We start from the raw sequence: 24,075 nt of genomic DNA, 5'->3' as shown, positions 1-24,075 counted from the left end.
GAACAATGTGATATAGATTATTAATAATAATTATTGATGAGGTAGATATTAAAAGATGCGTGCTCAGTTATCAAATTATGACTACACTGATCATATCCAACAATGTGATATAGATTATTAATAATAATTATTGATGAGGTAGATATTAAAAGATGCGTGCTCAGTTATCAAATTCTGACTACACTGATCATATCGAACAATGAGATATAGATTATTAATAATAATTATTGATGAGGTAGATATTAAAAGATGCGTGCTCAGTTATCAAATTATGACTACACTGATCATATCCAACAATGTGATATAGATTATTAATAATAATTATTGATGAGGTAGATATTAAAAGATGCGTGCTCAGTTATCAAATTATGACTACACTGATCATATCCAACAATGTGATATATGATATCAATGCTAATTATTGATGAGGTAGATATTAAAAGATGCGTGCTCAGTTATCAAATTGTAACTACACTGATCATAATACTGTACACATAGTCCTATGCAATTAGACATTGATTTAGTAGTACTACATATCATTTGTTATATTAAGAATGTTGTTTCAGTGTTATTAAAATACTTATCGAATTTTTTTTAAATAAAAATATTAGTTTTGGTACCTATAAATTTATATATTATAATAACATGCTAGATGTTATAATAATGTGATCTTTATTACAACTAAGAAACAATTATATACGAGGATGATACACACTGATAGCTCTCAGTTATCAGAAAACGACTACACAATATAGCTCAGAACTCTCTCAAGAGCGCAGCCATGTTTGTATCCTAGTCTTCATTAAACAGCCGTCGTCTTCTTTGTTTGCGCCCTCAACGATGTTTCATTATAAAAACATTTAGCCAATCAGAACGCACAATTTTCTCAAACTAATTGAAAACTTTGTATTGGTTTCATATAGCAAAATTTAGCACCGTAGTGTTGATTAAATGTCCGAAATACCATAATTGCAAAAGTATAATAGTGTACAGCTCCTAAATTGTGTTATATAATGACTTACCTAGAAACTGCTGAACTAGCAATAATTACACAACAGATGTTTTTAAGTTATTGCCTTTGAGAATTATCAATTTATGAGTTTTTAATTTTTTGCATGACATATCACAGTTACAATCAAAGAATGATAATTATAAAAATGATAAATTTCTCTTAGAAAATACGGCAGTAATTACTTGTCAGAGAATATATGATGTATCTTTTTAAAAAAAAAGGTTTAATTACTGCAATTTGCTGAGATTTTATCAATGTATATGTTTCTTGCTAGCCGGCATAGTTTTCAAAATATGATTATGTCATTCCCTAGATAAATCAATCCAGTATTTTGTTCATATGCTAAATTCAAATATTAGTTAATGACTGTTGTGCAACACCAACATATTTTCATCCCAGGTGAAAATCCACCATTCAAGCCCATAGACTGTGACGGGGGATTTGTATGGTTTAAACTAGTCTGGGAGTTTTGACTTAATATTAGTTAAAAGATAAATATTTTGGCACATACGGCGTTCATACGTGTAAAACTTGAGCTTGACAAACATCAAAAAGCCTTGAAATAACTACAGACTTGGGGAAAGTCAGACGAACCCCGCTTTTTTTAAAGTGACCATTTCAAACTAGAGACCAGCATTGAAAGTGCTAGTAAATATGCCTAGCTCATGACAATATTTCAAGCAATCTTACCTAACCAGCCTCTACTAGGCTAGGCCAAGAACAACACTTTCTTCAGTATTTGGCCCACTAGACCACAGCGCTTACCCCCTGGAAAATCCCGACTTGGTGTTTACAAGGCAATGATATGTATCATGTAAAAGCATATATTATCAATTTGATACAAAACAACAAATCATAACAAATCTTATCAAATTTTATTTTCCTTAAGTAATTTAACACTAAAGCATTTGAAAAAACTGTGTACAAAACACAAATATCAAATACTAATTATTAATAGAACACACTACATATTAATACTCGATTCACACATACAAAAACCAAACAAAATGTAACATATATTGTTATATTAGGTGTGAAAGCATAATTCAATTTCTTGGACCTTGGAAAGTATCATGTAACTTTTATGTTGTATGTGTGAATCATGTATAAATTTGTTTTTCCCTAAAATACTGAAAGTAAAAAAAAATTAAATAATATATTCTAAATAATTTATCAAACAGAAATGCAGAAAATAAAAGACAATCTTTTTTTACAATAATCCATAAATCCTAAAAGACATATTTTGTCTTTAAACTAATAAGAATTGGGACTTTAAGGGAGAGTTTTTTGTGTGTATGGTTTAGAGAGACTTTCTTGATTTCTGGATTTGGAGAGAACACTATAGCTAACCCTAACTTTTCTTCAAAATTAACTATGTATTTACATATAGTGATTGAGGTATTTTAAGTAATATCATTACTATAAAACAAATGACATTTGACATGGAATCATTCTTCTACTACAATGCTGTTATATTGCAAAACATAAACAATACAGTTGTTGCCAAGTAATTGTTCCCAACACAAAATATACTTGACTTAAGACAAGATACTAACAGTTGCACAATCAGTAATGGTTGTCACATGACAGATATAACACAGATTGCATTCAATGATTTTTTTGTGTTTTTAATTGTACATATTTAAAAGTAATTTTCTGAGTAGATTTATCCTACGAACTCTAGGCTCCTGTGTACTTACATGTATAGTATAAAAAATAGTAGAAAGAAACACGGATCTACATTATGAAATCATCAAAATCTGGTTTTTTTCTCACATGACTGACATCTCCAGTCATCATCATGTGGAACTTAATACAGTTTCATATTGTGTAAAGCTCTGCCTACACTATTAAACTAGTGTGATGTTTCCAAACATGGTAGTGATATGACGTCATCATGTCCATATATGGGCACATCACATTTTGTTGTAAAATAAATTTTGATAGTGTGGACAGAGCTTTACTCATTGTTGATCATGTGGAGCATAATCCAGTTTCACATTGTGTAATGACAAAACAAGTGTAGAACATGCAAGATCACACTTTCTTGATTGGAATAATATATTTGTTAGAACACCATGAAATACAAATACAAGAATTATCCAAAATCTGTACTAAAATTATCTGATAAAGCTATTAAATCATTGACTGAGAAAGTTTCAGATGTTATTCTTTTTTAAGTATAATACTTTTAACCAATCAGATGGCTTTGTTTTATTCAAATCATTCCCGTCATTACGTAGTACCGGCTAGCAAAGGTTTAGTTTCATCCGTGGTGTTCTCCTAAAAAAATCAAACATTTTAAATTTAAATTGTGTGTTTCCTAAGCTCCCTGTCTACACTATCAAACTTTATGTGAAAACAAAATGTGATGTGCCCATATATGGTCATGATAATGTCATATCACTACCATATTTAGGAATATCACTACCATATTTGGGCACATCACACTGTTTTTGTCAAACTAGTTTGATAGTGTAGAGAGAGCTTTACAAATATGTGATAGATAGTACTTTAAAGCATAATGTAAGAAAAATAACAAATTAAATATTAATTAAAATTAATGTTGTTTAAATTAATTTTTTTATAAAACAGAAAGCAGATGTCATTAATGAAAAGGAAATGGCAGGAAAATAAAATAAACGAAAATGATGCAAATACGTACATTAATGCTTAATTTGAGTGGTGCAGTTACCTGTCGTCTTCGAATGAGCACGAAGATCATGACAATAACTAATAGAACTCCTACTGCTAGGAGACCATACTCAACTGCCGTGGCAGCCGTCTGGGGCGTCTGAACTTGATGTTTGAAATCATGAACTACTTTATCAGTAGCTGATGCACTCTGAAACAAAACAAAGATATTTTCTTATCTCAGTATAATATACAGGATTCTAAATGAGGCTTGAGTAGTTTTTATTTTTGGTCATGAGAAAAAAACAACTAAAGTGGTAGAGCCAGTGGCTGTATTCATCATTCACTATATGGTTCCTTTAAATACTTAAGTATTTAGTATAATTTAATCAATATGTAAGGAGTTCCTAAAGTGGCATTCACAATAGGTAAAAGAAGTTTTAAGGTATTTCTCTAGGCTAAATGTGATTGGTGAATACGGCCCAAAAATATCAACCCAGGAAATGCTACCCATTAATGCATAGAACCGCTACTATTTTGCCTTTAATTTATAAAGACAAAATGTCAAATTAAATAACTCATTAACTTAAGTATAATATATTTTTATAAAATATTTACCTCATTTAACCACAATATTGGAAAAAATGACTTCGGAAAGTTTTTCAAAAACCTAAAAAATAATAACAGAAAATCTTTAATACTGTTTGCGTAAATAAAAGAATATTGTCCTTTACATTTTGTTACCAAAGATACTTAGATAATAATTCAAATAGCCAAACAACATCAAAGGAAATTTGAACTAAAATCATAACCCAAATTTTTATTATTTTATTTTATCACCAAAATCATGACCTTAATAAACAAAATATGTAATGTTTGTGAATGTGTAATGTTTATATGAAAATTGACATGAGAATAAACACTGTATGTAATAATATAGTGTAGTGAGGTAAATACCACAATATGTACATGTAAATATTAGCATAATAGTACTAAAGACTGTTACAGAATCTGCTACATTCTTCAGTATGACAATTCCAGATAATAATTATTTATGAACATATTGCATGGATGCAGTGAGTCTATTGCATGGATGGAACAGATTTACCTTAAGAGATCCCCAATATAACACAAGATCAAAGGATCCATTATATGTTGAAAAACCAAAAACTGAATACAAAAAAAGGAGTTTAACCTATCGCGGTGCTAAGTTATGGAATAACCTAAACATAGAATCTAGAAATGCGACAAGTCTTGCTAAATTCAAAGAGCATATTTTAATTTAAATGAACAAGACTTGTAGGCAGGTTAATTTCTATGTTTTATGATGCATCTTTTTTATATTATACAGTACTTGAATTTGCATCTTTTAATTTTAAGTTGTTTTTCTTTTTTATAAATTCTGTTCATTCATTAATCCTTTTTACTTTTAAATCAAATTATTATTACTTGCTTGAATGTATTGTGTACTTACTGTATGTTAAAATTGTTTTTATGTTTTTATCATGGGAAAATTTCCTCTATGGTTTTTATACCACACTGTATATACCTTTGTTGTTAATTTTAAGAATAATTTATGGCCTTGCACGGCCTCGACGATAAACACCTTTTGGTGATCAAGTTCTCCGTGTTGAAATAAAGCATTTATTATTATTATTATTATTATGCAGTGAGTCTATTGCATGGATGCAGTGAGCATATTGCATGGATGCAGTGAGTCTATTGTATTCTTCCGAGTTTAACACAATAACATGTACACTGGTTTGAAGGCTCGATATTAGAGCAATGATGTTACTGTTTAATACTTAAAATAACAAATTTAATAATTAAAATAACAAATTACAAACATAAACAAATTATGACTAAACTAAGACTAGGAATATTAGAACTAGAAATAAAAAAGGTGGAATTGTATTAATAGAAATGAAATATTATGCAAATCATGTTCTCTACAATCAATTGAAGATGAATATCACTTAATATTAGTTTGTCCCTTTTATTCAGATATTAGAACTAAATATATGTTTTATAAAAATAACCCATCTAAACTAAAATATATTTATCTAGTGACTACTACAAATACTAATCTCACTATTTAGCTTGGAAAATATTTATTTTTTTCATTTAAACGTAGAACAGAATTCTTAAACGCACTCTAATGTTATTTATATAATTGTTACATTGTACATTATGTGGACCATAGGCCATATATAATAATTTATATAATAATTTTCTTGGATCATTCCAAGACAGAGAGAAGAGATTTAGAGTTAGAGTACTAGTATAGAACAAAATGTTGATTATCCAAAATGTTGTCTATCCAAAATTTTATTTTTATTTTATGTCTTTAGGCAATGTGGCCAAGGATTACCAATAGTAAATTTATCACTGTCCTATCAGATAATCCCCTGATACAAGAGGGGCTATTTTGTGAACCAGTTCACTGGGGTAAACCCCTACTCGTCTTGAATGATGAACTGGGCTCTACACACAGGTTATAACTGTGTACACTGGACCTACGGTTTATAGTCCTTATCCGAAAAGACTTGTTCCTCTACCAGAACTAGGAGAGAGTCGGCCTCGAACCTTTGCCGATGTTGTTGGCTCTTTAGGTACGGTAAACGTAAACCTGCCTTAACCGCTTGGCCATTTGACTCGCTCTGATGATGATGATGTAAAATATGTGAAACAATATAAATAATGTGAAAGTGAAAATAGGCATCGAACTTGAGAATCAAACTCATGTAGGTTTTCTGATAAAATGATACCATAGACATGTGGGTCTTTCGTGGAATTTCAAAATCTGATTGGTTGGTATTTTTAACTCTGTGCTGTATCAAAGAATAGGCTCTTGATATTACGCATGCACAAAAGAGATCTAGTTGATCAATTTGATACACTACTAATACACCATCAAACTATGTGACAAAAAAATGTGATGTGCCCATCATAGACATGATGATGTCATATCACTACCATATTTGGGCATATCACTACCATATTTGAGCATATCGCCACCATATTTGGGCAAATCACACTTTTTTGTCAAACTAGTTTGATAGTGTAGACAGAGTTTAAGAGAAGAAATTCGAGGAAGAAAAATACCAGAAATATTGATTTTAAAGGAAAGAAATATATGTAAAGATTCTACAAAAATAAGTAAATGTAAGTAATTCGATACGAAGGACACAACATGACTGTCTTGAACCAGATGCATGAAAATGTTCTTCATGCAGAACTTACGAAATCTCTGGATAGGGTTTCGTATCAATATTAATTTGCACTCTTTTAGCCACAAACAAAGAGGCACCAGTTAGCTATAAAAAGAAACAAATTGAAATCAGAAACAAACAGAAATTATTAACGGAAATGGTGATGAACTTACGCAATATGTGGATATGGCTGAGTATGAATATTAATTTGGATTCTTTTGTCGACAAATAATGATGCACCTGTCAGCTAAAAGGAAATTAAATGTAGGTTAGAAAATGTTAACACTTATTAAATAAATTATCAATATATAAGCACTCAAAAAGTTGAACCAAGCCACTTGTGTAAAGCTCGGTCTACACTACTAAGTTTTACAAAAAAACATGCCTGAATTTGGAAGTAATATGATATCATCCTGTCCATATATGGGCACATCACATTTTGTGTCACATGTTTGATAGTGTGGACAGAGCTTTAGAAGAAAGTTGTCATGCTAGTCTGAAACTTGGTTAACTCAGGGTCATGGGTTCAAATCATGCCTTCAATTCCAGGTGTCCATTCGCACTATATACTTTGTAGAATTAGCTTGGTGTAGTTAACAAAACACAGGATCCAAGATTGAAATTTTGCTCCAATTCAGTATCAAAAACACTTAGAAACATATAAATACTTACAGGTTCTGCATCAAAAAGAATCTGGTGTTCTTCCTTCGATGGATTCATTCCACCAACCATGTCATGAACCACTTGATCTGCATACAAGAAATGTGGAAGTGAAAAGACAACTGGTGCATCTGCAAAGAGAAAAGATGTTGATGAAATTAAGTCCATCACTCAAGATATGGCTACAAAGAGGATGGACTTTATGAGATGCTTATATGACAATCTACACTATTAAACTACTAGAGTCAACTACACAACAAAATGACTAAAAAAGGCTGCCATATATCTGTTTATTTATCTATATAAAAAAAATAACCTAAAATATTTTAAAGAATTAATAAATAAATCTAAACAGAAAAGTTTTTATAAGATTAACTGTACTGTTAATGGCAAGAAAATGATTAATTTCTTTGATAACAATAATTTAAACGCAGATGTAGTGATGTGTAACTGGCATATCTAATCAGCTGATGTGAAGCAGCAATACTTAATGGCCTCCTCTTCATGGTTGAATGCTTTTTGAGTGGTGATTGCATTGGAGTTAACTCTCTAGTATTTTAATATTTAATACTATCTCTATGATCTCCACACAGTAACCTGTTACCTACCTTGTTGACATGTGCTACCATTGAGTAAACCCCCAGGTAAGCAGTTAGCTATTGTAGGGGTACAAAATCCAGCGTTATCTGGATTCACAGACACATTTGCATACAGCTCAGGTGGAACAACGAATCGATACAATTTTATATTTTGGTATTTATATTCTTTATCGTAGATTAAGTATGCAGACCTGAAAGAAAGAAGTTAATTATATTTTTTTTTCATATTTATAGAGGAAATATAAATCTAGATTTTTTGGCCTTTCACCTAAAAAATTGAACACAATAAAAGTTGTTTTTTACCTGCAAATATCTGATGAGAATAACCATAGTTTTTGGTCTTTTTTCACAAAAGGAGGATTGAGGCTTCCATCTTTAAAAAAGAGAAAATTATAAATAAAAGAGATACATATATAATAAGTCTTCTCTGATAATGACTATAAACCGTAGGTCGAGTGTACACAAAATGCTTGTGTGCACTTTAAGAATCTAGTACATCTTTCGAGATGAGTAGTAGTACACCGGTGTACTAGCTCACACATCTACTGAGCGATAGAATTAACAGCACTGACATGGCGTGTTCCTTAGCGGAGAAGCATGTAGTTGAAAAGTGTAACATCTAAGTCCACAGCGCCATGAGCAATGATAGTGGGAATGGCGCTATATAAATCAAAATTTTAAATATTAAAATACAAACAAACCAAAAATATAACAATAATGAATGTTTATGAATTGAATGAGAAAAATATTTTATGAGTTGAAAGATTCTATTCAATGAGAAACTAACAAGAAAGTAATACACCAGTGAGATTTATAGAATTTTACAGATTGTTCAAAATCTTCATTACATATTATGCAATGTCGTGACTATTGTTTAATCATTATCTCACCTGTTCCATTTAGCATATTTGCATATTCATCACTCCAAAAGTCTAAAGACGTTGACCCCTTATAAGTGAAAATCTTGTTTACTTTCTGTACGTCGTCTTCTCCTGAATATATTACATATTCTCCGTCATTTGTACCGTTTTTCTACAAAAAAACAAAACTGTGAATTTGCTATGATGTTTTGTTACAAAAGACAAGTTTGGTCAGTAAGTACATAAAACTTTTCAATAGTGAAAATTATCTTGTTATCTAGCTACAAACTATCTGGTACGACCTTCAGATCTCTTCACAAAATGGGAGAAAATCCTATTTTAGTTTGATTTTACGTTTTGTATTGTTTTTTGTATATATGGAATTTTTATTCTGAAATAAGTGATCAATCAATTACACTATACAATTTCTTGCTTTAAAACATCAATATGTAATATTACAACTAGTTTCATAATAATAACACACACTTTCATTTATCAAACAGAAACAATGATCACAAGTAAAGCTCTGTCTACACTATAAAACTAGTTTGACAAAAAAAGTGTGATGTGCCCAAATATGGTATTGATATGCCCAAATATGGTAGTGATATGACATCATCATGTCCATATATGGGCACATCACATTTTTTTGTCACATAAATTTGATAGTGTACACTTTTTGGACACACTATTAAGGTGGCACTTTCTCAAGTGTGAACAAGGAAATGATATCTTTTAACACCACAGTCAGTATATTAGTATCTATGTGTTGGGTCCAGAAAGTGTCCTTTAATCAAGATTCTACTGTATCAAAAAAATAAAATGTGAATGAAATGGAGCAGAGCTTGACCAATTTGGTCACCTTAAAAAGACTGTATACTTACACCAGCATAGAAACCAAAATAGGGAGATGGCATCAGCTTGAATTTAAAAGCAAATTCGAGTACTGGATCTTTGTATCCCCACAGAATGTCATGAACGGACAACTCTAGAAACGTATCGTAACCAATACCACGTGCCATCAGGTCAATCAGCATTTGCAAGAGGTCACTCTCGTATTGCAATAAATTCACTATTGTCTGAAGAAAATTATACAGAATTTTAGGTTTTTTAAATATATTAAATTTTTTTTTTTCACACGCATCCAACAGCGAGTTGCTCGTCAATTACATGATGAATAAACTATTTAACAATGTAATGTTAAAACTTGTATTTAATTTTTTTTAAACAATTTTAACACAATGACCACTGATATCAACTTGTATTAAAACAAAGCGTTATGTTTTCGCTGGTGTATAATCTGAGCTGAAGAATATCTTCACGTCATTTGCTCCTCCTCTGCTAACATTGTCTTTGTAGAAGCCTACATGAACAGTATGGCAAAAACTATTTTTCTTACCAAAAGTGGAATGTTTAAAGTTGTAAATTTGTCCTCTTGGGGATCTCCAACGGACATTTCTGGTACAAATATGTATGTCTTTGGTGCTAAGTATGAAATTGTGTAGTTGTCATAGAATGTTATATCTTCCTTCGGCCACATCTCCCTGTAAAATAATGTGGTAAACTTGGTTATCAAATTTACACATCAGGTTTGAATGGTATGAAGCCCACTTCTTTAAATATAAAAAAGGGTCAGTTTTAGGACAGCTTTTACACCCAAAGATGACCCATAGCTCTGTCTACAATATCAAACTTTATGTGACAAAAAAATGTGGCCCATATATACACATGATAATGTCATATCACTACCATATTAGAGCATATCACTACCATATTTAGGCACATCACACTTTTTTTGTCAAACTAGTTTGACCCATAGTTCAGCAGCCAATTGATTATTTTTTCCATAAAACCTTGAATTTTTTTCTACAAAATGGATTTGTATGTAAATGTATGTTGCCTGAATCATACACAACAACACAAACAATTGTTCATACATTTTGGTACTACAGTTACTTACTACTTGAAGGAGAGGGGTGTATGAGGTGGTTTATATCAGAATCAGTATTAAGTAAATGTTATTCTTGTTGCTTGATAATATGATAGGGAGTTCATGCATTGTCTACCTGCAATGTTTTAGTAGTAGTTAGTTATTAGTTTAATATTTGCCTGTTTATAGAACCAATATTTTTGGTAACTACAATATTACCCAATAACACACTAATAAACAAGATACGTTTGACAAGTGTCAACAAACTTTACTGAACTTTAAACTAGAATGAATTATATAGGAATTCCGGTATAAGGCTGTTATCATTTATAATACAGTAATAATAGTAGTACAGTATGGAGGAAGTAAAAGTAAGAATAATAGGCAGATAGTTGTTATCTGTTAAAGTGTACTATGACATTTGACATAAGGCAGCTATTAAAGATTTTATGAGGAAAAGATGCTTGTATAGTAATGTAAATTATGTGAAAAAAAACAACTGGAAATCAACTGGTCTATTGTTCATGGTAGAAAAGAAAATATCAAAATATTAGTGTTAAAGCTTGAAGGCTTAAAGTGGTGTATTGATAAGGCCTGAGGTCAAACCTTGGACAAAATTAGTCATTTTCTTTTTGTAATTGGTGAGTCATGTGCTTGCTTTTGGACGTGAAATAAAATTTAAAAACAAATGATTTAACACTTTTTTCATGCAATAATGTATGGTCTTTTATTTTTGTTGCAACAAAAATGTGATCTGTGTTTTGCACCTTATTATTTATACGTATATCTTAAGCTCTGTCTACACTATCAAACTTTATGTGACAAAAAAAATGTGATGTGCCCATATATGAACATGAAGATGTCATATCACTACCATATTTGAGCGTATCACTACCATATTTAGGCAATTTTTTGTCAAACTAGTTTGATAGTGTAGACAGAGTTTAAAGGTCATTTTTTGCACCTTATTATCACATATCTAGGTATACAAGGACATAAATTAACATGCTATTCATTCATTTTACAGTACTTTTATTTCAGATACGTACGTCATTAGTTACAAAATCAATTACAACATACCTATACGTATAAGGTCCCTTTTGAACAAAGTGAGGTTTTTCTCCTTCTAACACCTCCATGTGGTTTATACAATCCCACACCCAATATTGAGCGTAGACAGGTACTGGGGCGTTGATCCAGTTATCATAACCAGTGGATCCATTCTTTAAAACAATTTGCTGTTAAGAAGGAGTAACAAAAAAAACGTTTAGAAGCCAACTACAGAAATCAATATTCTACAAAATTATTCCTACTGTATGTTCATTAAAATAAGAAAGAGGAGATAAACTTACCAATGAATTAAATAATTGACTGGTTTTGTTAATGTTCATTTTTATTTTATTAGAAATGAGCATAGCATACTGTAGTGTCTTTCAGAGAATTTCTTTTTAGAGGTGAAATTTTATGGAAGATTCTTTTTAGGAATTCATAATTTAGGTTTAACAAAAATAACTATAGATAAAATCTTTTAAATAGCAGTCTGTCACTATTAAACTAGTTTAAAAAAAAAGTTTGATGTGACCAAATATGGTAGTGATATGACATCATTGTGGGCACATCACATATTTTTGTCACATAAAGTTTTATATTGTAGACAGAGCTTTAGATTTTAAATTAATTTAAATTCATCCTTTTTAATTCAACTTTATTAACTATGGAGAGATCAACTCATGGCTGTTGTTTGCTGGGGCTAAAAAAAAATATACTACAAAGACTGACTCATCATTTTAACAGTGGCATAACGGCTATGAGCACCAGGGGCCCGGAGATTATGAGGCCACTGAGAAGTACCCAGAGGGGGAAAAAAGGCATTAAAATATGTCGAAAAGGGCTAAAAACACCCGAGGTTTCATAAACCTGGGGCTTCAAGCCTCTGAGTTATGCCACTGCTTTTTAATCAACTTACATCAACTACCATGTTGTGGATAAATTTGTTGACAACAGGTATAAGTACCACACCTAACACACCAATGAGACATCCAAAGACCAGACAACCGATCACCTTTCCTGATCCCGCCATCATACAACCCAGCTAACACAATCAGGAGGACAGGCTCTCAATGCACAGTACCTAAAATAAAACGTGTAAACAACTTTAATTTCCTTTCACTATCTATTAGTTTCATTTTGTAACGTAAAGCTCTTTCCACACTATCAAACTTTATGTGACAAAAAAATTACAATATTTGGGCACATCACACTTTTTTTGTCAAACTAGTTTGATAGTGTGGACAGAGCTTAAGAAGAATCATCAGATAATACGAACGAATAGATAGACTTTATAAGGAAGTGATAAAATGTCAGTAATTGTGTTTTAAGTTTACCATTAAAATATTGCAATATTTATACAGACTTAAACAGAACATTGAACAAAAGGGGTTTTACGGTCCGTTTTGTCAAAGCTATGTTTGGATTTCATGCTGTCTGCCAATATTTTCTCAATAAACATATTTTTAAATGTAATGTACTATCAAATATTTACTCATAAAATGTTACTTATTTAGCTATCATTTCCAATAGCTTACTTAAAATACAATTGGTATTACATATATTAAATCATAGATACTATTAATATGTGAACTAAGCCTATGATTTATGAATGTGTGGTCCAGGGCAAACTATATCATGTCACTTTGCCCTAAAACTAAAAACCAACAACAGCATGCATGTGTCTAGGCGGAGCCTGAGGCAGTCTAGTCTATATATTTGTAATTCTTTTGTCAAAACATTTTTAAAATTTTAATAATTTTGAAAAAAAAATAAAAAGCAAATGCACCTTTATTACACTTCTAAATTCATGGAAGAACAGGAGCCCCAATACATCCATTCAATTGGACCTAGGCCTATAACTCACTTACAATCTGCCTATTGCCAGATGGTGCTGCATGCAGCATGTGCAGTGCACCTTCCTTGTGGTAACGTTCCTAAACAGATCGTACTACTACTACCTACTACTACTACTAGCTAGGCCTAGCTAGAATAGAGGGGCCTAGTTAGAGGCTAGGCCGTACCTAGCTAGGCCTATATAAGCTACTACTGAGTGAAAGGCCTACACTAAATTTGAAATTACTATTGTAAGGCTATACTATTTAAATAAATGAATCAACTAGCTTACCTCTTAATAAGTTGCAAAATATGATTAAAAATTACAGATGTGGCATGTAAGTTAAGTTACAGTAGCATAAGTTATGTAACACGCACTTTTTATTTCTTATAGTACGCCAGTTCACTTTTTACGCATGACTAGCGAAAAATCACGTGAGGGGTTAATTTGAAAATCACATGACCAAAACAATGAGACACGCCCACTTATAGCATGCAGGGATCTGTAAGCATTATACAGTACTGTACATTTACAGTACTTCTTTATAATGAATGTGGTAAAAGAAGATGTATCTCAGATCTTAGATAAGGGTATCATCTCGCCTTATAACTTTGATAGGCTATTATTTTTCCATTTTGTAAGAAAGACAGAACTCAAGACCTGATATTAGATCAGGCCAATTTTTTTTTTAGTCAGAAATATCAGTATTGACTCTACATCATTTTATTATTTATTTTGATTCTCGATTTATTAAACAACATACAAACATAAATTAATAAAACCCATCTTTTTTCTTTGTAATTTCTTTCTGTTTTTTCTCTCAACGCTTCGGGACAATCTTTTGATTGTATAAGCGCTATATAAATCGAACAACATTAACATTAATAATTGAAAAATTATACAATATGCTAATTTAGGATAACATATAAAATGCATGATACAATACATCAAAACCAGCATAATTATTACAAAATATAGCCTGAGGCCATGGTAATAATATAGTAGTAAAAACATTTTATAGATAATAACTAACTACACGTTTCGGACGGCATTATGGAAAAATCGGACTAGGCATTATGGAAAAATCGGACTAGGCATTATGGAAAAATCTAGGCTTGTAAATAATCCTGGGGTTTTAGTTTCTCTGTCACTGTGTTGGCCGATTATTCCGCAACTATCCTATCAAGAACCACTCCGTGACTCCGATGCTAAATTTTTAAATTAGTAGCAGAAATAATTTTTTTGATATTCATCTCTTTACAATAACTTTCTTAACAATGTTTTATATTTAACATCGTATATATACATACATAACGCTAATCAAAACAAGACAAACAATAATGTTTTAAATGTCTCTCTATACACAATAAAAGAAATAAAAAGTAGGCCTGGTACTAGAGTAGTACATTATATTGTACTTATACTTTTATTGTAGACCTTTATTTCATGACATAACAGGGCTTAAACTCATAACATTGGAATTTTTTTTCTCGCCTATGTTAATATTACTATCAGAAAAGAGTGCAATTACTTAATTTTACTCTTCTCTGATATTAATAGACCAATGGAATGGGGCTGAATTTCGGAATTGAATCAAATAAGGACGTGTTTGGTCCAAAACTGTGCGTTGTAAGAAATAGTAGACATGTTATAGCGTAGTCTGTGGTTTGTCATTAACAATATCTGTAAAATCATTTTCAAGGGGAGTTTGACTTGTAAAACGTTCCAATGTCGGTTTTTCGTGAACTTCTTTCATGTTGGTTGGTTTATGCTTCTGAAAATAATAAAATAAAACCAGAGTAATATCTCAAATAATTAAAATATACCGAAGAAAACAAAATTGAACATTATTAAGGCGCTCTACCGGAGTTTTCCAGCGCAATATGAAATGAAAAGAATAACTATTCATTGAAATAGGTGTTTGTTTTACAGGCCTCGTAAAACCCAAGTTTAAACATACATACAGAATTTAACACAAACGATCAACACACATTGTTTTTACAGTAAACATGAAAACACCAAATGTTTGAATATGTAAATAGTGAACAAATTGGCACAAATATTATTTACAATTGACAGCAATGAAAATGAAATTTACCAATCACATGATGAAAAGAATGAAACGAAAGTAACACAACATAATTTAGAATAAAAACCAATTGATATTATTAATACAGCACAACGCGCTGACGTAAGCGCGACACATGCAAATTTACCAACCACAAGGAGGACAGTTCGGATAATCTATCACTTTGTGATTGGTCAATTAATTACTTAGTACACGCTTAACGTTATTGCGTTGCGTATAACCATCTTTGGACACACATATTTTACGAACCAGGCATTATAATAGTATAGGTGAAAATACTATATGAAACAATTACTCCATTAATAACACAGTTTAAGACTATAATTATATGAATGGTAAAAGATAAATAGAGACATTGTTTTAAAAAAAAATCAACAGTAATACACAACTATACAACTGTAATAAAAATCAATTCTTACATTACAGTTCCAACCTGAAGAAAGCCATACAAAATACAAGAGCATAATTATTGAATAGTGGATTTGAAAATGGAGTTTATCAGTGCAAGGCAAAGTAACAGTAGGATGCTGAGCTACGAGGATCAAAGGGTTAATCTGTGGCTGCGACACGATCAGTTCCACGCCCCTCACAGAGACATCGCGCGCCGGGGAGAATACGTATATACATACTGTTGGTATTTTTCGCAGCCGGACATAAGATCAAAGGACTATTACGAGTTCTTATCTTGGCATGGCGAGCTCAGTGTTCTGTTGTAAGATTGCTTTGATCAGTGGAATGGAATTTTAGACACGTTGTAGGCCTATACTTCGAGTGATAATGAAAGCGTTGGCTGGAAAAATATAGGTTTAGTTCTAAAATGCAATTCCAATTAAAAATAGATATATATTGCAAAAAAAGTTTTTAAAAGTTTAAAAAAAGTGGAATAGAGAGTCAATATTGCACCCGGTGCTCAGTGCTGTATCTAATATTTGTCTGGAATATTCCGTATGTTGCTTACCTTGGGGTTTTTGCGTTCACGGTAATCTTTATATACAGTGATAAGGGTCCCAAATAAGAGACCACATCCAATGACAAGTATAGTGATAAACAGGGCTAGAGCAAAGTTTAATGGTAGCAAAACGGACGTCTTGTAGTATTTGACGAATTCATCATCTAAATCACAACTCTGAAAAAAATGTATTATATCAATCATAAATAAATTAAAATATTATATTAAAACTTTCTAGGCCTACCGACGTGTGGGTCTGGGTCTTCCTAAACTCTACCTTCACCATACACTGCGAACGTGCTTTATCTTACCTCATTCAGCCAGACAACTGGAAGATACGTCTCTTTTAGATATTGCGTTTCCCTGTAAAAATATATATATATATATATTAATCATATATATATTATCACCGGGCGGTTTAGAATTAATGTTCTTTGCCTGATTTGTTTATATATATATATATTAATATATACAATTGATGATAAAAACCGTAATAAAACGAAACTTATAAGTGTAAAACTTGTTTTATGGAGAGCATATTAGGCTTACTTCAAATGATCATATTTCTCCACTTTGAAGTTCAGTTGAGCTCGAACTTGAATTATCATTGTAGCTCCGGTTAACTTTGGGTAGAAGAAAAAAAAGATTTGAAATTAAATTAGACACATTTTTTATTTTTTTTTATATAAACACATACCAACGTCAAGCATGAACTAGGCTAAGCAAGTCGTTGGCCACTCACAGATAGTGACATTACATTACAACAAGATTAATATAGCTATGTTTCTTTTTTTGGAATAGATGGTTATATGATAATCGGAGTAAAACCTGTTTCACACGAATTGAATCTATTCTCGTGGAATCAACATTCGTGAACTATGATTGGTTGCGCATTTCTTCCCATGACAGATTTGAAAATATATGGAAATATGAATATCGCATAAACAAACGCTTTCGATTCGTGTGAATAAAGACGTAAAACAAGCTCTGTCTACACTTTCAAACTTTATGTGAAAAAAAAATGTGATGTGCCCATATATGGACATGATGACGTCATATCACTACCATATTTGGGCACATCAAATGAAATAATTGCTCTACTCACCGGGTCTTTATCAAGATATATTCTATGTTCCTCTTCGTTGGGGTTCATACCGCTAACATTGACCGTCAGTTCCTTGTCACCGTATAAGAAATGCGGCAAAGAACCAAACAGCGGTGCTCCTACGGTGGAAATAAATAAGGAACCATCATTAATAATTATACTGTTACGAAAATAAAGTTGTATCGTATCTTATCTTAAGCCTTGTCTACACTATCAAACTTTATGTATTAAAAAAATGTGATGTGCCCATGGTAGTGCTGCTATGTTTAAATATGGTAGTGATATGACATCGTCATGTCCATATATGGGTACATCACATTTTTTGTCACATAAAGTTTGATAGTGTAGTAGACAAGGCTTTATATTTAAATACCTAAAAACCAATTGTTACCAACCATAGTTGCAAACAGTGAGGTTAACGAGTCCAGAGGGTGGGCAGTTACCAGCAATGTCACAGAAATCAGCATTGTCGGGGTTAATGCTAGGGTGTGCTAATAAGTATTCTGTCACATTGTAACGGTAGAATAAAATCCCTTTTTTCTTATACTTGGATTCGTAATCAAGATGAGCGGCTCTAAAAGAGAAACAAAATGCGAATGTGACTGACGGTACTGTAAAATAAGCACGTGGTAGTCAATAACATCCCAAACACAAAAACAGAGTTCAATCTTCGCACAGAGAACATAGGACATAGTGTAAACAGGTTAATCCTCTGATAATCCGATATTAAAGCGTGGTTCCCACTAGAACGCAACACAGCGACGTATCGACGCAAAGTTTTGTATTCCGTAATCACAAGTGGGAACCGACGACGCAATAGTGCTGCAAAAATCGCAGGTTTTATTTCACGCAGGCGGGGGCAAACGCAATGATTGGAAGGGCATTTTCTTACGTTGCGTAGATTGCGTCGCTAGTGGGAACCAAGCTTTGGAACAGCTACACAATTTAAACCGTGCCGGTACCAAAGACAGGTAGGAGGTATACCCCTATGCATAGGTATAGGCTGTCATTGTAAAAGAACCAAAATTTGAACAAATCTTAAAGTTAAACCAAATAAACTTACCTGCAGATGATTCCAACATAGATGTATACGCGGTTGTCCTTTTCAGCATCGAGTTCAGGATGCATAAACGTTCCATCTATTACCAAATAAAAGCAACAATTTAAGACATATTATTATATAGCACAACAAGGTCTAAATTTTTTTCTTGTACTACATAGTTGAACCCCTGATCGTTTTGGACACCAGTAGGCCTAGTACAGAGAATGTTATAAGATGACTTTCTCGTGAAACGATGGCGCGGGAATAAATGTTTTAACACTATTAGTCAATTTTTTATGTTTTATAACTACAGTAATCCCTAATTCGGGATAAATTTTTATGTGGCATTTTGTTGGTTTCCAAATAGGGGTTGTGAAATACACGCGTATACAAGCCATAGTTTAAAAGTGTTCGTTGCCTTGGCTATCCTTACCTGAACCATTTATCATATTCGCATACTCAGTCCTCCAGTAATCTAGCGAACTTTTCCCATTTACATTGTCAATGATGTTCAACTTTGCTATATCGTCACCTCCTGTGTTAACTGTCCAGACGCTGTCGCTTGTCATATTCGACTAAAACGAAAAAATCGTAATTCCTATAATTTCCCACATGGAAACCGCCCACCAACCGCCTGTCCGCTTCGCGTTTTGTATAGTCATAAGAAATAACATAGATTCTATTTTAGAACCGAACCGCAACAGTGCTGCAAACATCGCAGGTTTGATTTCACGCAGGCGGGGGCAAACACAATTATTGGAAGTGCATTTGCTTAAATTGCGTAGGTTGCGTTGCGTTGTTTGCCCCCGCCTGCATGATATCAAACCTGCGATTTTTGCAGCACTGTTGCGTCGTTCCCATTTGTGATTATGCAATACATCACTTTGCGTCAATACGTCGCTGCGTTGCGTTCTAGTGGGAACCATGCTTAAAGCTTGGTTCCCACTAGCGACGCAACGTAACGTAACCTACGCAACGGAAGAAAATGTCCTTCCAATAATTGTGATTTCCCCCGCCTGCGTGAAATCAAACCTGTGATTTTTGCAGCACTGTTGCGTCGTCGGTTCCCACTTGTGATTACGCAATACAGCACTTTGCGTCGATACGTCGCTGCGTTACGTTGCGTTGCGTTCTAGTGGGAACCACGCTTAAGTGGGAACCAAGCTTTACCATTACCCTTCGTATGTGTAAATTGGCGGGCCTTTACGAGATTCTGCACAGTTGGAAGATGATGATGAGATAAGAAGTTACAAGTAAATAAAAATACATATACTTACCCCTATGAAGACTCCAAACTTGGTTGGTAGTGACACGTCTGTTACATCATTAATATATTTCAAATAAGGATCTTCATAACCCCACAAGAACCCATCAACAGACACTGTCATCAATATTTCGGCATCCGAGAGAAGATGTAGTGCCTGATGGACTCGTTCATCTGTCGAGTTACCGAAGCTTCTGGCAAGAGCTGCTGCTGTCTGCAATGAGAATTGAAAAAGTGGCAAAAGGTCCGGATAAAGCACACAAGTAGAACTCCTATTAAGGGGACATCTTCACTTTAAACTGCACATTGAAACATTTCTTTCCCATAATGCGTTCAGGGATTGACCGTATAGTGTTAAAACATAATTGATTTTCTTTCCTATAGTTACTTTACAGGAAAGTGTCCCTTAATAGGGGTATACCATGAATAAGCCGGATTGACCGTAATGTTAAAACATATTATCTCTCTCATAGGTCGTCATCATAGGAGAGTGTCCCATTAAGCGTGGTTCCCACTAGAACGCAACACAGCGATGTATCGAAGCAAAGTGCTGTATTGCGTATTCACAAGTGGGAACCGACGATGCAACAGTGCAGCCAACATCGCAGGTTTGACTTCACGCAGGCGGGGGCAAAACATTATTGGAAGGGCATTTCCTTACGTTGCGTAGGTTGCGTTACGTTGCGTCCAAGTGACACAGCAGACGAGCGGTAACGGTAAGCGGAAATCCGCGTAGCTTGTCCCACGTAGAATATGTAGGCAGATCTATCCTATATATATAATATATTCTACATTGTTTATTACCGTTACCGCTCGTGTGTATAAATTGGCCTTAAGTCATATTTTTCAAATACTCACAAATGCAACTATGTTGACTGTAGTAAACACATCAGAGGAAGGACCGACTGACATATCATCCACGTACACATATCCCGTCGGAGATGTATAGCTGACGGTATAATTATCATTCTCCACCAAGTTCTCTTTAAACATTATTAATCTAATAAAGGAAACATGAAATGCTAACACCAATATTATTATAATGACGTCATCTGTAAAAATTGGTATAGAAAAATTAGAATAAAGGCTCTGAAAATCGAGGTGTTATCAGAAGATAGAAAAGGGCATATATTATACGCAGATTATCTGTCTAAACATTGTTATTAATGATTCGTTAATTGGTATTAGTCTAAAGTTCACTTTACGTATACTAATGCACTTGCAGGTATAGGTAGGCCTACTTTAATAGAGCATTAGTTTCAACCTTTAAGACTGAACTTAAGCACCTTCGTGTATGAGTTTGATTTTAGTTGAGTGCATTTTGATCAATTGTATTTCATTGCCAAAATACGAATGAAATTCACCAAAGGCCTATAGCAGTTGTAGCAGTTACAATTTTATGACTTTGTCATGATAGAAGCTGTTTTCCATGAGACAACAATGCCGAGAATCCAGTGGAATGATTAGGAATCATCCACACTCCCCCTCCCCTTAATATATAATCTGAGTTTTCCTTTATCTCAATATAATATAATCGAATTTTGTTCAAGTTTATTTATTCAATTCTGAACCTTAAAGATGTATTGTCCCCCTGAAAAATATCTTTTTTTAAATGTTTGTTGTTGAATATGCCATTTTAATGTAACATAATAGTTATTGACTTCGACCAAAAATGGGATCGAAAAAAAAATTTATTTACCTGAAAAAACTGGAATTTAAAGCAAAAAATTGTCAAATTGGCTGTCAGCCAATGGATTTTTGGTTTTATAAGTGAAAACATTATTTTTCCGGTTTTTTTTTCTATTCACTATTAAAACTACAAAATAACCTATTCAAAGTCTGATTTAATTAATCTTCATTTTTTATGTTTTTGGGGGACAATACATCTTTAAATATTCTTCGTAGACCTTATAATTAACATTACAGGCAAAGAACATTAATTCTAAACCGTCCGGTTGTATATATTACATTGTAATTAATGTAATTGAAACGATAAAATGATGAGGAAATTTGTGAGAATGAGAAAAAAAAACGCCACAACCTCGATTCGAACCCAATATATATTTATATATATATAGGCTACCTGCCGTTGGATCGGTCATTAACAATAAAACGCACATTTTACCTGTAAGTATATGGGCCCAGTTCCTCCAAGTGTGGCTTCTCACCATTCAGGAAATGCTCTGGATTGGTCAAGTTCCATACCCATATTTGGAAATAAACAGGTATCGGAGTGAAGATGAAACTTTCCCAACCCGAAGTGCCCTCTGTTAGTTCCAGTTCCTACAAGAAAAAAAAAAGAATAAGAAAACACATTTCTAGAATATGAAGATCAAGGGTGAAAGGCCCTCCAATGGAAACTCAAATCGGTCGCCTGCTTGCTTAGCTCGTTCTCTGCCTTAAAAGTGAAGCAACAACATTTCAACATGTATTAGTTTCTATCAATGGTAAAAGCAATACAATAAAAAAAGTGGTAATATATAAAGAGACAATACAAAAATACCATAGAGGATCTTGCAAGAAGAAAATAAATAAATGCTAATTTTCAAAGTAGCAGTGGCTCAAATAATATATAGAAACGATAACAAAATTCGTTTAAAATTATTAAAAGAGATTTTTTGGCGGGGGTGGGGGTTGTTGGTGAATGTCTGTCGAATGAATGCTATTTTGAATTTCTTTAAATTTACCTTAGCCAAGATTTTGCTAACCCCGGGGCCAAGAAGAGGCAACAAAATGGTTCCAAGAATTGTCAGGCAAACTCCCATAATGCCACAGCACCACAGACAATTTGATCTATTCATGATCGTGCCGGTAAAAATAAAATCTGAAAAAAAAATCGTTTGTCATTCGAATAATTCGTCAATATTTCCTCAATACATTGGTGGTACAGTAGATCGTCATCGTCGTCGGCGTCGTCAACGTCAGCGTCATCATCATCTTCCTATACTCAAGTGCAGAACCTCATTAGAGTATTAGTCGCACATAGATATATAGATGGATAGATAGATGGATGGACAGACAGACAGATAGACAGACAGATGTGTAGATGAACAGTTGGATGGACGGTGGAAAAGGAATATCCGAATCAAATGTCTAGATTATGGATAAAGTGAGTAAGTTGACTAGTTTTAATATTAGGCCTCTCTACGATTTCGACACAGTTTCAGCAATCTGTTGCCTACCTTGTTGACATGTACTATCATTAATTAAAAAGAGGATGAATGCATGAAATAATGGAGAGAACGTTGAATGAATAGAAAGATACACAAACCTTAAACATCCGACCGTACGCCTAGTCTACTTTAAGTGTTGAAATGTATACATTGCATAACATGTGACATAACATTAATAAATTGTGAGTATGCATAGAAACGCCTGATTCCATGGTAAACATACTGTTACCGTGTGTAAACAAAGACTTAATAATTAATACAACACTCATTTACACTCACTTATGGGAACAGGTTTTAATATCCTTTAATACGTTATCATCTGTTTATTTCACAGTTACTAAGACAATGTAAAGCTGTAGTTCAGTCTCCGTCTAAAATGCGTTCGTAATACCACACAAATATAATTAGTTATGATATAATGATTATTAACATTATAATTAATAGTGTTTATTTTTATTTATTTTTTTTTAAATGCAGCAATTCAGCCTTTGCCTGCAAATGTATTTTTCTTGTCTATATATATAAAGATACCAAGATATAGTGGACGTCGTAACATTAAAACTCTAGATTTTTCATTAATATTACCTCCCGATGGTTTGTAGGTGCAATCAGGAAAGAGTGATAATTTCACTCTTTCAAGCTGCAATATTTATTTTTTAAAA

At 32.9% G+C, this 24,075-nt stretch overlaps 2 protein-coding genes across 6 annotated transcripts in view; both read right to left on the bottom strand.

The window, feature by feature from the left end:
• Window positions 1-1,868: 1,868 nt before the first annotated feature.
• On the bottom strand, window positions 1,869-14,203 carry LOC144843063 (lysosome membrane protein 2-like). 3 transcript variants are annotated; one of them, XM_078699730.1, is made up of 13 exons: window positions 14,083-14,203; window positions 12,874-13,038; window positions 11,988-12,145; window positions 10,377-10,521; window positions 9,862-10,056; window positions 9,008-9,149; window positions 8,421-8,490; window positions 8,127-8,308; window positions 7,531-7,649; window positions 7,032-7,105; window positions 4,265-4,316; window positions 3,678-3,857; window positions 1,869-3,295 (listed from the first exon to the last, which is right to left on the bottom strand). In XM_078699730.1, exons 2-13 carry the CDS (start codon window positions 12,988-12,990, stop codon window positions 3,248-3,250), a joined length of 1,482 nt encoding a protein of 493 aa, XP_078555856.1. In that variant the 5' UTR covers window positions 12,991-13,038; window positions 14,083-14,203; the 3' UTR covers window positions 1,869-3,247. The 3 variants fall into 3 exon arrangements, with proteins under 3 accessions (XP_078555856.1, XP_078555858.1, XP_078555857.1); XM_078699732.1 differs by having other exon boundaries at window positions 3,708-3,857; XM_078699731.1 differs by lacking the exon at window positions 7,032-7,105 and adding an exon at window positions 6,890-6,963.
• A 474-nt stretch (window positions 14,204-14,677) lies between these two features.
• LOC144843036 (uncharacterized) overlaps window positions 14,678-24,075 on the bottom strand; it is a 28,688-nt gene continuing 19,290 nt past the window's right edge. For 2 of the 3 annotated variants that reach the window (XM_078699684.1, XM_078699685.1), the window contains 12 exons: window positions 22,928-23,064; window positions 22,366-22,523; window positions 21,099-21,240; window positions 20,254-20,454; window positions 19,410-19,551; window positions 18,998-19,073; window positions 18,330-18,508; window positions 17,935-18,053; window positions 17,379-17,452; window positions 17,141-17,192; window positions 16,839-17,006; window positions 14,678-15,565 (listed from right to left, as the gene is read on the bottom strand). In XM_078699684.1, coding sequence (XP_078555810.1) covers window positions 15,440-15,565; window positions 16,839-17,006; window positions 17,141-17,192; window positions 17,379-17,452; window positions 17,935-18,053; window positions 18,330-18,508; window positions 18,998-19,073; window positions 19,410-19,551; window positions 20,254-20,454; window positions 21,099-21,240; window positions 22,366-22,523; window positions 22,928-23,064 — 1,574 coding nt within the window. In that variant the 3' untranslated portion in view covers window positions 14,678-15,439. Of the gene's footprint in view, window positions 15,566-16,299; window positions 16,314-16,838; window positions 17,007-17,140; window positions 17,193-17,378; window positions 17,453-17,934; window positions 18,054-18,329; window positions 18,509-18,997; window positions 19,074-19,409; window positions 19,552-20,253; window positions 20,455-21,098; window positions 21,241-22,365; window positions 22,524-22,927; window positions 23,065-24,075 lie in introns of all 3 variants that reach the window. The other variant, XM_078699686.1, reaches the window with a different exon arrangement.

Source organism: Antedon bifida, chromosome 5 (genome assembly GCF_963402885.1).
Source record: "Antedon bifida chromosome 5, ecAntBifi1.1, whole genome shotgun sequence".
NCBI classification, from domain to species: domain Eukaryota; kingdom Metazoa; phylum Echinodermata; class Crinoidea; order Comatulida; family Antedonidae; genus Antedon; species Antedon bifida.
Note: the sequence above shows the minus strand (reverse complement) of the source record. Positions and strands in the feature narration are given on the sequence as shown.